This window comes from Xiphophorus couchianus, chromosome 8 (assembly GCF_001444195.1).
Source record: "Xiphophorus couchianus chromosome 8, X_couchianus-1.0, whole genome shotgun sequence".
Taxonomy (NCBI): Eukaryota; Metazoa; Chordata; class Actinopteri; order Cyprinodontiformes; family Poeciliidae; genus Xiphophorus; species Xiphophorus couchianus.
Genome location: NC_040235.1, coordinates 3,411,714 through 3,426,196, shown reverse-complemented (window position 1 = coordinate 3,426,196; position 14,483 = coordinate 3,411,714). Strand labels below are relative to the sequence as shown.

General features: G+C 39.1%; 1 protein-coding gene across 3 annotated transcripts in view; it reads left to right on the top strand.

The window, feature by feature from the left end:
* The window catches only part of arhgef4 (Rho guanine nucleotide exchange factor (GEF) 4), a 63,944-nt gene that overhangs the window by 26,218 nt on the left and 23,243 nt on the right, over positions 1–14,483 (top strand). For all 3 annotated transcript variants that reach the window (XM_028025655.1, XM_028025653.1, XM_028025656.1), the window contains exon 3: positions 8,566–8,717. In XM_028025655.1, the coding sequence (XP_027881456.1) occupies positions 8,566–8,717 (152 nt within the window). The remainder of the gene's footprint in view (positions 1–8,565; positions 8,718–14,483) is intronic.

Sequence of the window (14,483 nt, the reverse complement as noted above, 5' to 3'; positions counted from 1 at the left end):
GTGACAGCATAAGGATTCCAGGGATGGATTTTACCTTTTACTTTCATTTTATCAGTTCACTGTCACTGTTGAATCACTGTGGAATATGAAGCATTTGTCACTCTGAGGTGCAAAGGATGTTTATAAGTGTATCTTAGATCCTCTTGATATTAGAGTATTGCTGTGGGCGAGAACTCAGTGTTGAAATGTGAGTCTGTTTCAGGTTTTGCACATTAAAGCATACCTTTGTGTTAATGTGCAGACAATTCATATCAGTACTTTTAACTCTTACTTATCTTCAAGGGTTGGCATCTTTCAGCTCTGAGGAACCTGCTGCATCTACTGTTGATTGGGAGATATGCAGGAAATCCTGATTTCAGCAGATTCCACTAGTTCATTTGTTTCCATAATTTTACTACAAGGTTTTGACCGAAATTACACACCTACAAACAAGGCTTTTCCTTCATACTGGTGAGGAGGCTCAGTGGTTCAGAGCACTTTCTCATTGCTAGCAGATATGTTACACTAAAGAAAATGCAACCATTACGCTTGAATTGGCCAGACACACAAATCTCTGTGATGGCATGTCTTTTTCACTTACTGGGCGATTCATGACTACAGTCCCAAATCATGTCCACACTTGAGTGAGCGTCAGGATTTTTGTGGTCCACAAAGTCCCTTTAAACAAATCTCCCCTTCAGGGATCAATACAGTCATTTAAAAACTTATTGTACTTTTATTTGTGTTTTCATGTATATGTTTGTGTATGTATTTATTGAATAAGAAATGTGAAAATAACACTTATGGTACACATTGCCATTGCCAGAAGTGCATATAAAACCAGAAGAAAGAGAAAAATAAAGAAACAAGAATGTGCACTATGGCATAAATTCATATGACAATATATTATATATTGTGATGGGTGGCAGTAACAATATGATTTGTGTAAAACTTACAATAAAAAATAAAGATCACTGAGTGGAATGTATATACTGTAACCTGCTGCATTTTTCCCCACATTTTGAACTCTGCAGCCTATGCTATGGCATGGCGGCATGCTTTTTTTCATGTTCCCAAAAACATCAACAGGAGACTAATCAAATTGATGAGTAGTTCACAGAGGTCCGATAAAACTATGCAATGAATCAAGAACACTTTCACAATTCAATGACCGGTATTGTAAATCCATCATTTGTATTCACACTCATCATGGAAAACACTTGAAAACATATGATGGAGCTTTTAATGGAAAGGTGATCAATCTAGCAGTTGAAGAAGAAAATCGAGCTACTGCATTTTCATCTTGGCATAAATGAATTGATGGTGAGACGGTGAAGAGGCCAACGTGATGAACTGAGTCAATGCAAAAAGATGACCAATGCTTTCAGAGGTCATCATGTAAAGATGTCCCGAACTTGAAAACCTTCTTGAAGACTGGATTGACACACAGAGAACAACTGGCTGGTTAAGCAGTAACCATGGCAACATCCTTGTTTGAAGCAGTATAAGTATTTATAATAATAATAATTATTATATATATTTATTTAAAAGGCGCTTTGAAGATACATAGTATCAGCTCACAAAAATTAAAATAATACATTTTAAAGAAAAAAAAATCCAAATTAAAAAAGTAAAAAATAAAGAGTTCCTGCAAATGCCTGTTTGAACAGCAGCGCGTTCAGCCTGGATTTATAGACAGACAGAGAGTCAGAAAGTCCTTTGGGAATTTGGACATTTATTCTAAATAGTGGAATCATGTGCATGACTTATACATTTACAGAATAAAGATCCTTTCTGTCCATTAAGGCACATTCACAAAACGGACCTGGTACTGTACCGATACCGGCACCAGTACCGCACGGCTCCTTCTTTAAGTTTTGCTCAGAGCTCCAGGATGATCAGTCTGGATTAATCTAAACGCTAATAAACCATTATCAACATTTCCCAGTAGATCAATATGATCTCTGATCAATCGCTGCCTCTGAATCCTTCCATTGGTGATGTTGCGCAGCTACTTGAATACGTGTGATTGTCTACACATCCTGATCAAACCTGTTGATTATTTTTAATCAGCAGGTTTGAATTAATCTGCAGATCCAACCCTGTTTTCTTCTTTTAGTGAGAATGAAATTATCCCGCATAGAGATGCATTTCATGCGCTTCGGCACACGGACCGATGTGTTACATCTTTATGAGACCAAAAATGAGGAAAAGTACTATTTACATTAGAGTGAAGTTTTCACATCCCTTTATTTTTATTTTCTTTATTTTGTGTGCGTGTTTGGTTATTGTCTGAGGATAAATGCAGTTCACTTTCCTAGTTTACGTTTATACAATAAAATATTAAAATCATGAAAAAAACATCAGGTTTGATGCTTCTTGGTCTAAATAATTGAATGTAGTCAGATTTCAGTGTATTTAGGTGAGTTTTGATGATTTGTAGTTTGATATTGTTTGAGTGACTCCCGCACATTTTCACGCCAGGGAAAAAGTGTGTGCGTATATTTACGCAAACTTTGACGCAAAGTTCCTTTTTATACGTCGACTTGTGCGTAAAATATATCGCTGCACATTTTTTGTGTGTACGCACGGTTGATACATGAGGCCCCAGATCTCTATCACAGGCCAAATGTCTATCATTTCTAGAAATTTGAAATGATAGAATGCCTTCTAGGCATTCCTTCCTAGAAGGAATGCCAACTTGTTCTAGGAAGTTGGCATTCCTAGAAGAAACCATAGCCAACTTGTCTTCTGTCAAACCTCAAGTTCCTACGGTTCTTTAACCTGGTCTGTTACACTTGCTTAAAAACTCTGCTGCCAAAATTTGTGCAGTATGTACATTGTGCCACCAGAGGCAGCAACACATTACACCATGTCTATTACAACATTAAGCAAGCATACAGAGGAGTTCCCTTTCCAGACCAGGGCCAATCAGATCTCATTTCACTGTTTCTCTTCCCTGCATACACCCCTGTCAGAAAAAATTCAGGGCCAGTACCAAAACTATTCAAACATGGCCACAAGGGGCTCTGGTTGAGCTGCAGAACTATTTCGCATGCACATTTGCACCTTGGTCCCTGGAAAAATACACAGATGCCATACTGTGTTATATCAAAACTTGCACTGACAGCATACAAAAACAAAATCTACCCAAATTGTAAACCATGGATGACCAAGAAAGTAAAACATCTGTTGAAAGCCAGAAATGCAGCTTTCAGATCCTGGACACAGAGCCAATTACATCAGGGCACGAAGGGATCTAAGGAAAGCCTGCAAAAGCGAAATTCACATAAAAAATGAAGGACCCACTGTCTCAAAAATAACTCACAGACAGTCTGGCAGGGCATATATGATCACTACATGATCACTGTAATCACATAGTGGATTTCTTTTGTTTTATTGTGGTTATTACTATTTTAGTTGTAATCCTAAAAAAGCCATGAGGATCACTGACAAGAAGAAGTACTTGTTTTTCCTGCCAGAGACTGAGCTCTGTGCTCATTGTGTGAAAATGCAGATGGATAACTAAAGACAACTGATGCCACAGCCTGAGTAGCTCCTTAGGATTTATTTCCACACTAAAAGAAGCCATAAGAAACACACACATCACATTCACTTCAGTTCAAATTGCAAGCACCAATTGGTCAGTTTCTGACAAACTCACTGGATTGATATCCAGGTGTCATCATGTCAATTGAACATGTGCGCCCCACATTCATGGCAAGTAACAGAAATAATGAAACATTCCCACATCCTCCCACCCCACCGCAACAGTGTTTGATGTCCTCAGAAGCCCTGGGTTAGCAGTGAACAGCAGTGTTTTTCTCTTTTAGTCTGTGATTTGTGTTGTAAGCTGGGCTGGAAGATGCACATGGATGAAACTCCTCCCTCTTCGAAGATCAGCACAAATCATCATTCAGGGTGTTATATTGCCCTCATGAGGGCAGTCCCTGTAACATCTCTAGCCCTGATGATGTCTGTGATTGTGGAATTACTGTAAATTATTAGGTGGTGTTGTATTTATCTATTCACTTCTATTGTAATGTGTCAATTTACAATACGGCACATTATTGTGCCATTCCCCCATTAGGGAATGGACCCTAATGCTGTCCATTCTTAGAGATGTAGAACTAAGTTCAAGTCTTGTCTTGTTCATCTGTGCTCTTTACCACTAAAGGTTCTTGCTTTTTGGAAAAAGCCGTTGAGAAAGGCAGATGACAGTGATGCCTCTGAAGTCTGGCAGCAGGAGTATTTTTAGCTGATCAGGCAGGTAGATGCAAACACATTAAAGGATTGTTCTGAGATTACAAGAAACCTAAAGTATGGGTTTTGTGGAAGCAGCTGGTAGTGTCAACATAATTTTTTTTGTGTGTTTTGAAAGAAAATGCCTCAAATCTCTGGAATCGATGGCCATATTTCCAGAAACAGTATTGCTGCAATATATTTCATATTCTGTTAGATTTGTCTACATGTGGAATAGTGGTAATAACAGCAAGAGTGTGGTGTGTTCATATTTGAGTCAATAATAACATTGTTAGATCATGTAAAATGTGGTCAATAATGGCCCTAAAATTGGACTATGATCCCCTGATGGGTAAGCAAGGCGTTACCAGAACTGCAGTTGGGGTCATGGTGACTGACTGCAGAGTAAGCTGTTACTCTGCTAATGAAGACCGAACTTTAAAAAAAATGAAACCCTCGCATAATTAAGAAATCAAAGAGGTACTGGAAGCATTGGCTCTCATCTTAGTGCTATTTGTTTTAATATCACTTGTCATTTAATTTAATGTATTTAATGCATGGAGCTACAGTGGTTCTTTATTATCACCAAAAGTCCTGCCTGTAAGCTGTATTTCAATTCAGTTCAGTTTATTTATGTAGCGCCAATTCACAACTGTCTGTTTGTTGAGACTTTTTTGTGAAGTCCCAAAACATTGTGATGGGTTTTGTTTATTTTCCCCTTTAACAACTCGAACACACTGAACTGATGGTGGTTGTCAAAGGAGGCAGAGCTCAGTAATTGACTGCCAATATAGGTGTCGGCAGAGACAGATTGAGGCCAAATAAAAGGAGCTGGGGTGGAAGAGGTGTACTGATTTGATGGGCTACTGAGACATACGTGCTCCAGAGTGAGGAACGAACGCCTGGTGTAGAGTCCCAGAAGGTGGACAGAAAGCCCAGCACAGAAGATTAGCGCAGAGGGAAACCTCTGCCTGCGCCTGTGAGTAGCGCTCTGTCTTTTCTAGCTGGATCAGGCTGAAAAGGGCATGGCATGCTAGAGGAGCGAAGCAGTGCTGGAGCTTTTCTAGAGTCAGCTGTATGCTGGCAAAGAGGAGTACACTGCAGATAGTTCACCTCCACCAGACGCTACGCAGCACAGCAATGGGGACCCAATCTGTGGCTCTTGTTACTAAAAGTGGCCACTCAACTGGGGACTTTAAAGTCAATTGTTAGATTCTGGATTCTAATCCAGTATCTGAAGAAAGGAAAAACTGAGTTCATCATAAAGGTGAAGGTTAAACACCAAGTTAAAAACTATTTTTAGCTTGGTATTTCCTTGGGTATTTGAGTTGTTTGCTTCCCCTTGTATCTAGAACTGGGTTTGAGACCATTCTTGCCACAGTAGCACTGTTGCCTTCCAGCAAGAAGGTTTTGGGTTGAAAATCCTGTCCTTGGGTCTTTTTTTGAGTGGAGTTTGAATGTTCTCTCTCTGTAGGCAGGAATTCTTTGTGTTGGATTCCATTTTGGTTCAAGGACTATCCATAGACTACTAAGTGCATCTTCAAGCATTCCTTGAGCTGGAAACACCACTGTTGGAGACAATACTGCCAAGTTCCCACCCTGCATAGATTAGAATTAATCGCCACTACAAAAGCAAGACCTGAATCCCAAAGCCCTGTCTTGGGAGTAAACCTCAAACAGAGACACAATAACTCTAAACTTATTTCTCTTAACCTGCTGGCCAGGAAGAACATTTGTTTCAAAAGCTTTGACGTCTTCACAGGAGAACTTCTAGAAAGTGGTCCGCTTTCCCCATGTTTCTGCATTCCCATAGAGACGCAAAAGGTCTTTTGACACTTCTGTCTACAGAGGCCTGCCGTGGCACGGGGCTGGTTTGCATGCATTTATTTTTTTACTTTCTGTTTTAATAGAATGGTGGGTGGACTCTTGCCTGGTCACCTGCATTTCCAGCTACCTTACCAACAGACCACATATCGTCAGGATGAATAACATCACTTCTGACACTGCTCAACCGGAGAGGAAGACGCTCACGGCTAGATCTGTACAGCGGGATTTTGTCTTTATTGATAGTTTAAAACTAGTAAAAATCAAAGAAACGACATAAAACAGCGATCAAAGTTTGCCCCAGTGGCGCAGATCGTATAATAGGAACTGGATCGGAGTTTGCACCCAGGAAAGGCCGCCCGGTGCAAGAGGATGCCGCCAGTGCGAGAAGACACCACCGAGGGGAAAGAAAGACTCTCTCGGTGAGATCTGGACATTACTTTTCTTTTTGGGGTTTTTTGGTGGTACCTCTCTTTTTTCTTACCTTTTTTGGGGGGTTTTGACGTTTGGGATTTTCATTTTGGATCAGGACTTTGGATTACAACAGGGAAATATTTCCAGGACTTTGGTTTTTTCGAGGATATGGAACTCCTTTGTGGACATCACTTGAACCACATACAAAGAAGCAGGAGCAGTGTTGTGGTCAAGGGTAACCATTGCTTATTTTTCATGTTTCTGCTGTCTCAGAACCTCGATGATAACAATAATGGAAACATATACAGAAAACAATAGGGTTCCCTGTTCTGCTGGTAGCAGTAGAATGATCATGCCTTTCATTGGCCGTCTGCTCACTCCCGCAGGCTCGGAACCCTAATGAACCTTGTAATCAATTGTAGCTATATAAAATAATGTTTTTTGGTCATAGTATGATTTCTATACTGCTTTGTATTCCATAATATGATTTGATTATATTATTTATGTTTTGTGTCGTTTGACTTTCACACTTTTTTGCAGTAAATCCTCTTCAGTTGCAGCAGCGGAAGAAAATGGTGCAAGACATAGTTTAGCTATTTGGATCCTTGTTCACACTGGGTGCATTTGCACCCACTATGCAAATATACATTGGTGCAGGACTGTCCTGCATTTGAAAGCTCTTGGAGCAGAAAAAATTCCTGAAAAATTGCCTACTCAGTCAATGTGCATAGTTCTCCGGTGAAGCAAAGGTCAAGGCAAGAGCAGGAGTGGTGAGATTTGACGGGGGGGAAGGTGCAATGGGGCAAAGAGCCTATTATAACTGATCGCAGTTCTAGTTTCTCCTGTTTTTTTCTACATGTACAAAAATAGAAAAGATGCCTAAAATGTAAAGTTCTCTTAAGTCAACCCTAACCCTAACCCAGTTTGTGCTAAAATTCTCAAAATAAAACCAAATAACCAAACTTGCTTCTCCTTTATAATGGACTTTTTTATGCTGTTCTATTGAAGTATACATGTAGAAAACAGCATTAAACATTAAGAGCACATATTATCTACCACAGTGCCACCTACTTGTGTATGTACCTGAATATTTATACTTAAGCAGCAGTATAAATATTCTGTCATTATTGAAGCTGGATACCAAATAAAAGTTGTAATGAGTTACAGTTGGTAGGCTGCAGTAGTTTTTTTCAGTGGATAATAATAATAATAATAATAATAATAATAATTAATAATAATAATAATAAAGACCAAAAACAATAGGGTTTCCTGCTCTGGGCTTCTGTGGGCTCAGAACCCCATATAATGGAAAAATGGAGTAAAAACAACATGGTTCCCTTCTCCACTGGGAGCAGGTAAACAGCCACACCCTCAGTTGGTCGCCCGTTCGCTCACATTCCCTAATAATACAACAGAAACTCATAACACAATCAAAAGCTTTTCCCTTTGTTTGTTTGATTAAAAGTGGAATCAATGGTTGTTTGACACAACTGTTTCCATAAAGGTGATTCTTTATAATATAAAGTGGCTTATAAAACAAGAACCATGTACATTTGTCTTTTTTTTTTTTTTTTTTACCAGAAGCTGAAATAAGTTTGATAAATGTATGTAAATGTATTTGTTTTAAATGCTGGTATTGGGACATTTTGATACCTAAAATGGTCAAATATATATGTAAAGTAATATTTATTTAAAGCCTTGAATAGTATGGAATTCTGTCAAGAAATGTGTGTGGACCCTGAAATAGAGATAATTATATTTATATTAATTTACATGAGAGCATAACTTGCATTGTAAAAACAACAAGCTCAATACTTTTTTATCTATATAATTTTCACATTTATTTATAACTTCTCAAATTTCTTTGGATAATTGTTACTGGGATAATTTATTCAAATAAATTATCTAAAGTTATTTGGATACTTTGATGTGTGAGGCAACAAAGGCTTGTGGGTGAACATTTCTACATTAAAAAAACAATAGTCTTGCTCATGACTGTAAGTTAATCTACTATGTTTTGGCTTGTTAAAATGTTGAAACCGCTACTTTTACTTTCCCTGTTTTGTTTTTTTATTTGACTTATCACTCCTTTCCTTCCCTGAACAGCGTTAGTTGTTCCTGATGGGCCATTTGAAAAGGTCGGGCATGGAGACGAATTCGGCAGTGAGGAGGATTTCTTGTACAAAGAGTTTTGTTCTTCTGGACATCGATTTGGACACCCCGGAGGAGGTGGAGGAGAGCAGCTGGCCATTAATGAGGTACTTATTTTGGAGATAATTCCCTAACTGGTAAATTATGGGTTTTCACCAGTATCGGGACCAACCCTCTGCAACTCACAATAGCCATTAACATCTTATCTCCATAATAAAGAACAAGTTGCCAGGAAAATTCCTCCAATTTAAAAATGATAAGTTCCACAAGGGTCTATTCTTGGTCTTGAGTAAGTTATTGGGTAACTATGTGCATATCCCACGTTTTTGGTTTCAGAAAGTCAGATAGCCATTATGCTCAGTTAAGTCCCTTCTGCATCTTACTCTGTGAAAATCCCCCCGAGAAGTCACCTCCGAGAGACGCCTAATTTAAGATATGTATGTGCATCTCCTACTTAGAGTATTGCTAGAGAGTTATGCTAACTCTTACCCACAAATTTTATTCTGTAACAGAGTTTTTAGACACTATTGAACTGTAGATCATTGTGACTTGAACATTTATAAGTAACTATCTGAAAACCGTGGGTGACCCTGCTGTACAGTGTGTTTTTATGGCTCTTTGAGGAATCGAAAAAAGCCAAGCTTTTGTGTCTTGGCTCCCAAACGGCTCATAATTTATTATTCCATAATCCCCTTAGCTCCATATATTAACATAACTTTCAAATAGGAACATTTTATATGATACATCTTTTTGTTTTCAATGTCCTCTATATGAGAAGCCTTATACTTCCTTAATTTTATGTATTGTTCTGTTATGAAAGCAGACACTCTTACTTTTGCATAATATTTTAATCAAACTTATTTTTTAACAAAAACAAATGATTAATTTATTTGGCATGTTAATTCATATACTGCATCTTCAAGCAAATCCACAAAACAAACTCATAATAATAATGTCTTATTATTATAATATCTTTAATCTTCACCCAGATGCTGCTTCTCTTTTACAGGTGTCACTTTATATTTATGGGTTTTGCACCACACTCTCGTCTTCACCACTATCTGTTTACTGAGGAAATACACCCAACTGACTTGTGTCTGTCTTCCTCTCAGTTTTCACATAATAGTATGATCTCATATCCTCGCATGTAATTAGCTACAAAGCTGCCATGTGAATTAAAACAAAGTTCTGCCGTGAGCAGAGATAACTCCATTCAGCTGAACCACCGAAGGAGGGAATTAAGCATGAAAAGACGAAAAAAGTGTGGAGACGTTGCTCTCCCTCTTCCACTCTCTGTCTCTACCTGACATATGGTGTGGTTGTTGCACTTTTTTTCCTTCGGAAATGTTTATTAATACTCAAACAGTGGTTTACAGCACCAACTTTCAGAATAAAATAAATTTTTCCCCGTTAAATTAGACTAAAAAAAAGAAAGGTGGGACATTTAAAAAGTTTCTGTGTGTTTAAAAGTTGGCAGGACCAGGGTGACTCCCTATGAAGCTGGGAGCCGTCCCTCTCTTCCAAACAGTGCTGGTGCTCAGAGGGGAGCCCCGCCCTGATGCTCCTTCCTGCCTGTGGTAGTCCTTGTAAAAGAGACTATTGTAAGAGAAAAAATGATCACGAGATGAGATCACTGCTCTTTCACTTACAGTACACTTGTATTGTGTGGAGAAGAGTGCACTAGTCCCCCTAGTGGACTCTTTTGGTTATGGCACTAACTCACCTGTCTTACAGACAAAGGATTCAATTGCATCTTTTGCACATTTTAAATCAAACTAAGTAATGCAGATAATGAAAATAATTGAATCTAATATTAATCAGGTCAAACTAATCAGTAATATACCTTCCAACACCATCCTCAACCGGAGAGCCAGGCCGCCGCTGCTGGGACCTCTGTCCTTCATCCAAATGAGCGCAGAGGCAATGCTTCTTTGTGACTGTGTCCTTGGCGCGCCACCTGCGGCTGGTGTTATTACTGCCACCATTCAGAAACAGAAACTTCCCATAAGAATGAAAGAAAGAAAAAATACATCCAAACTATTTGGATTTCTGAGTTATTTTCAAGAGGTAATAAAGTCATCTGACAGTTTTGATTGTGACTTTTTTATGTTGGTACTCTGAATGGTTAATATAGACCCGTTTTCATGTGTAGGTCCATCTCTACCTGACACAAACAGACATAAACATGCAGTGAATTAAATGATTTTCAATCAATTTTTTGCACCAAGGAGATAAGAATATATAAACATGTTCTCACTGAGGCTCTTTAACTGTGTATGTATTTTAAATTTTAAACTTCCATTGTCTTGACATTTGTGAGAAACCTATCGTGATAGCGTCCGTGAACGGTCCGGTTCAACAGCCAAACATTTATGCTAGCACCTTTGTATTTGTGTGAAACTGAATTTTAACTTTAAACAAGTTGATTCTCGTGGTTGATCTGAGACAGAAGTGGTTAAACAGACCATAGGAGAGACGGTCGCTGGTTATGAAGTTTGTTATAAAGTAAGCAAATTTGTTGCTATTTTACAAAGTAAATCCTAATTAAATCTGACTGTTTAACCTCCAAAGCAACTTGGCTGTAAACTGCTTTGGAGATCAGAAAAGCAATTTTTTTGATGTTGACACCTCTGAGATCTAGAATTATAAGGTTGTGAAATATCTAAGTAAAAAAAACTTAGTAGCCGTTGGTCGGGCCCTCCAGACATCCAGGGAAGGGAGAGCTAAATCTAAATTCTACCTAAGGCCACATGTTACCTTGGGCTGGCCCTGCATGAAGACGTAGCTGATGCGACGCAATGTGATACAATATGATACAATCTCTGTGCTGGAATCTACCTGGAGTCCCCCAGCCAGGCATGTGCAGAGGACGGCAGAAAGGGTGAGTCGAGGGGGCTTGAACCCATGCCCCTTTTATCTTTGATGCTTTTATTGAGTTGTTTTTTTTTTTTCAATTAATTTATTATTTACTTATTTATTTTAAATCTGTGCGACAAGAGGCCTGTTTGCTGCCCTGGCTCCAGACGAGTTTAATGGGGGGGGGGGGGGGGGGGGGGGCCCGACTGACTCTGTGCCGCTGGGCCTGCCTGTTTGTATGGAGCCAAAATTAATAATCCAAAACGTCAACCCCTCCCCCCCAAAACGATAAGGAAAAAGAGTGGTGCCACCAAAAATCCCCCAAAAGAAAATTAAAGTCCTGATCTCACCGGCAGCATCTTTCTTCCCTCTCAGTTGCGTCCTCTTGCACCGGGCCGCGTTTCCTAGGTGCAAACTCCGATCCGGTTTCTAAATGTAAGATCTGCGGCGCTGGGGAGAACTTTGATTGCTGTTTTATGTCTTTTCTTAGATTTTTGACTTGTTTAAAACATTCAATCAAGTCAAATCTCCCGCTGCACAGATCTGACGGTGTGCGTCTTCCTCTCCGGTTGCACCGCTTCACACGCCCCCTTTTTATTTACTAATTTCAACCACACCTAAAACCAGCATGATGCTTCCCAAAATCAGTTTTAAACAGTGGAAATTTGGAATAATTTTAACAATGAAAAAACAGCAACTGTTCTACAAAACAGTTTGATACATTTACTCTTTAATGTATTTATTCAGAAAAAATGTATTTATTCAGAAAATTTTTTTTACCGTGTTAGTTTGCCGTGTTTTATAATAATAAAACGTGTCTATTACTATTAAGTCTTTGGTGGAAAACACTGATTGAAAGCCGATTTATTCACTGCATGTTTATGTCTGCTAAGGTTGAGATGGAACTGTCAAGAATAGCGGTGGTTGAGTGGAGAGGCAGACGCGGTGGACCCAGGTTGAGGTGAAAATGATGGTTTTAATGATGAACATAGTAATACAAAGTCCACAAAACCTGGCAGCACGACTGAGCGGAAACCTGGGCTCAACGTCGGTAGCGACAGGATAACCGAAGGAACAGAAAGACAGACTGACACTACAAACGACAAGGACCCGACAGAGACGCAGAGACACAGGTGACATTAAATACACAGGAGGTAATAAGGGAACGAGACACACCTGGGAACAATCAAGGGGAAGACAGGACAACATGGAAACTCAAAATAAATACATAGAAAAACACAGATCCTGACAGGAACTGAACATGAAAACGGCCCTTTAACCATTCAGACAACCAGCATAACAGAGACACAATCAAACTGTCAGATGACTTATTATAGAATAGAATTACTTTATTCATCCCATCAGGGAAATTATTTCGCAGTTACAGCAGCATAGAGACAAGACACACAACAACCACCACTGAGTAGCAACTTAATTATTACTTAACTGTTATTAATTAGGATGCATTTTTATTTCGGTCCTACTTATGGAAAGTTTCTGTTTATATCACAGGGTTTTTTGCCTTTCTATACTAAAGAAAAATATATAAAATTTCAGATATTTCACAAAGAGATATTAACATTCATGGAAAGACCTTATATAACCTTGTATTAAAGCAGAAAGTACGGTGGCCACTGTAAGAAAGGCTTACAGTGTTCAGTTATGCTTCATGAACAGATTAGTACATTATTGCAACGGAACACAAAAGAAAACAAATTCCCCATGTCTCCTGTAGGGCTCCGTATGTTTGTGGCCCTCAACTGCAGTTCTTAGCCAAAAAAAACTGTTTGGTAAAATAAATTAATCTTCCTTCCCTCGGTCTAATAATGATTTTGAACGGATTCTCATGTATTGAGAATGATGGGGTGACATATTTGCACCATAAAATTAGCATCTGACAATACAAAAGAACATTCCCAGGCAATTTTCTTTTTATCGATATTATGCTGAATGATATAATATAGCCCAGCTTTACACAGAAGATGTCCCAAGCCATTACTTGTGTTAGTGACACCCATGACAAATTCTACAGCACTGCTGAAATTCATTCATTTTTGTCTCTGTGGACCACACACATTCGTTGACCAGTTTCAGGACCCGACCAGAACCCCTCAGTGTAAATTAGCTTGAGAAATAATGAGATTTAGTTATATAAAAACAGGCTTTAATGCCGAAAAATGATCAAATGTGACAAGTCATACTGTCATGAGGTGCGGTGGTGAGGCAGAGGCAACAGACCCAGGTCGAGATGAATTGATAGTTTTTAATGAAAATAAAAGTCCAAAAGACCAGGCAGCACAAAGGAGCGCAGGGCAGATGCTCACAACTGGAGACACAGGCAGACTCGACAAACACGATGCGACGAGGACCCGACAAAACACAGAGACACAGGTGAGACTAAATACACAGGAGGTAATTAGGGAACGAGAAACACCTGGGAGTAATCAAAGGGAGACAGGACAACAGGGAGACTCAGAGACACAGGAAACTCAAAATAAACACACAGAAAAACACGGAACATGACACATACATGTCATAGAAATGGAACAGATACAGAGTTACATTCACCGTCCAGCGCTGGGCCACACTCGGCTCACCTTAGGGGTGACACCAAGTGAGACAAGGACTTTTTATTCTTCTCTGCAATCTGTACCCTTCAACAGTAGTCTAATCGGTTTCAGTCTGTTTACATATGACTGGCGGCAGTCACACATAAATATGGTTTTGTAAGCTGCAGCGTGTGCTTGTAAGGGGATAGAAGAGGAGAAAAGAGATAGAGGAAAACTCAGAATCCATAACAGCAAAACAGAAAAAATGGCAAGTATTAAAGTTTAGCGTCACTCATGCCTCATCTTGTGGGCTTGGCTTTCAAGAGATGTGAAACAAGATGTTAAATTAGAAGAGGCCTAAGAGGATGATCAAAATTCTGCTCAGTTGCTGTGATTGCTGAGTTGCAAAGAATGTTCAGCCAAAACTGGAGAAAATACAGAAAACATTAATATAATTGGTCAGATTTG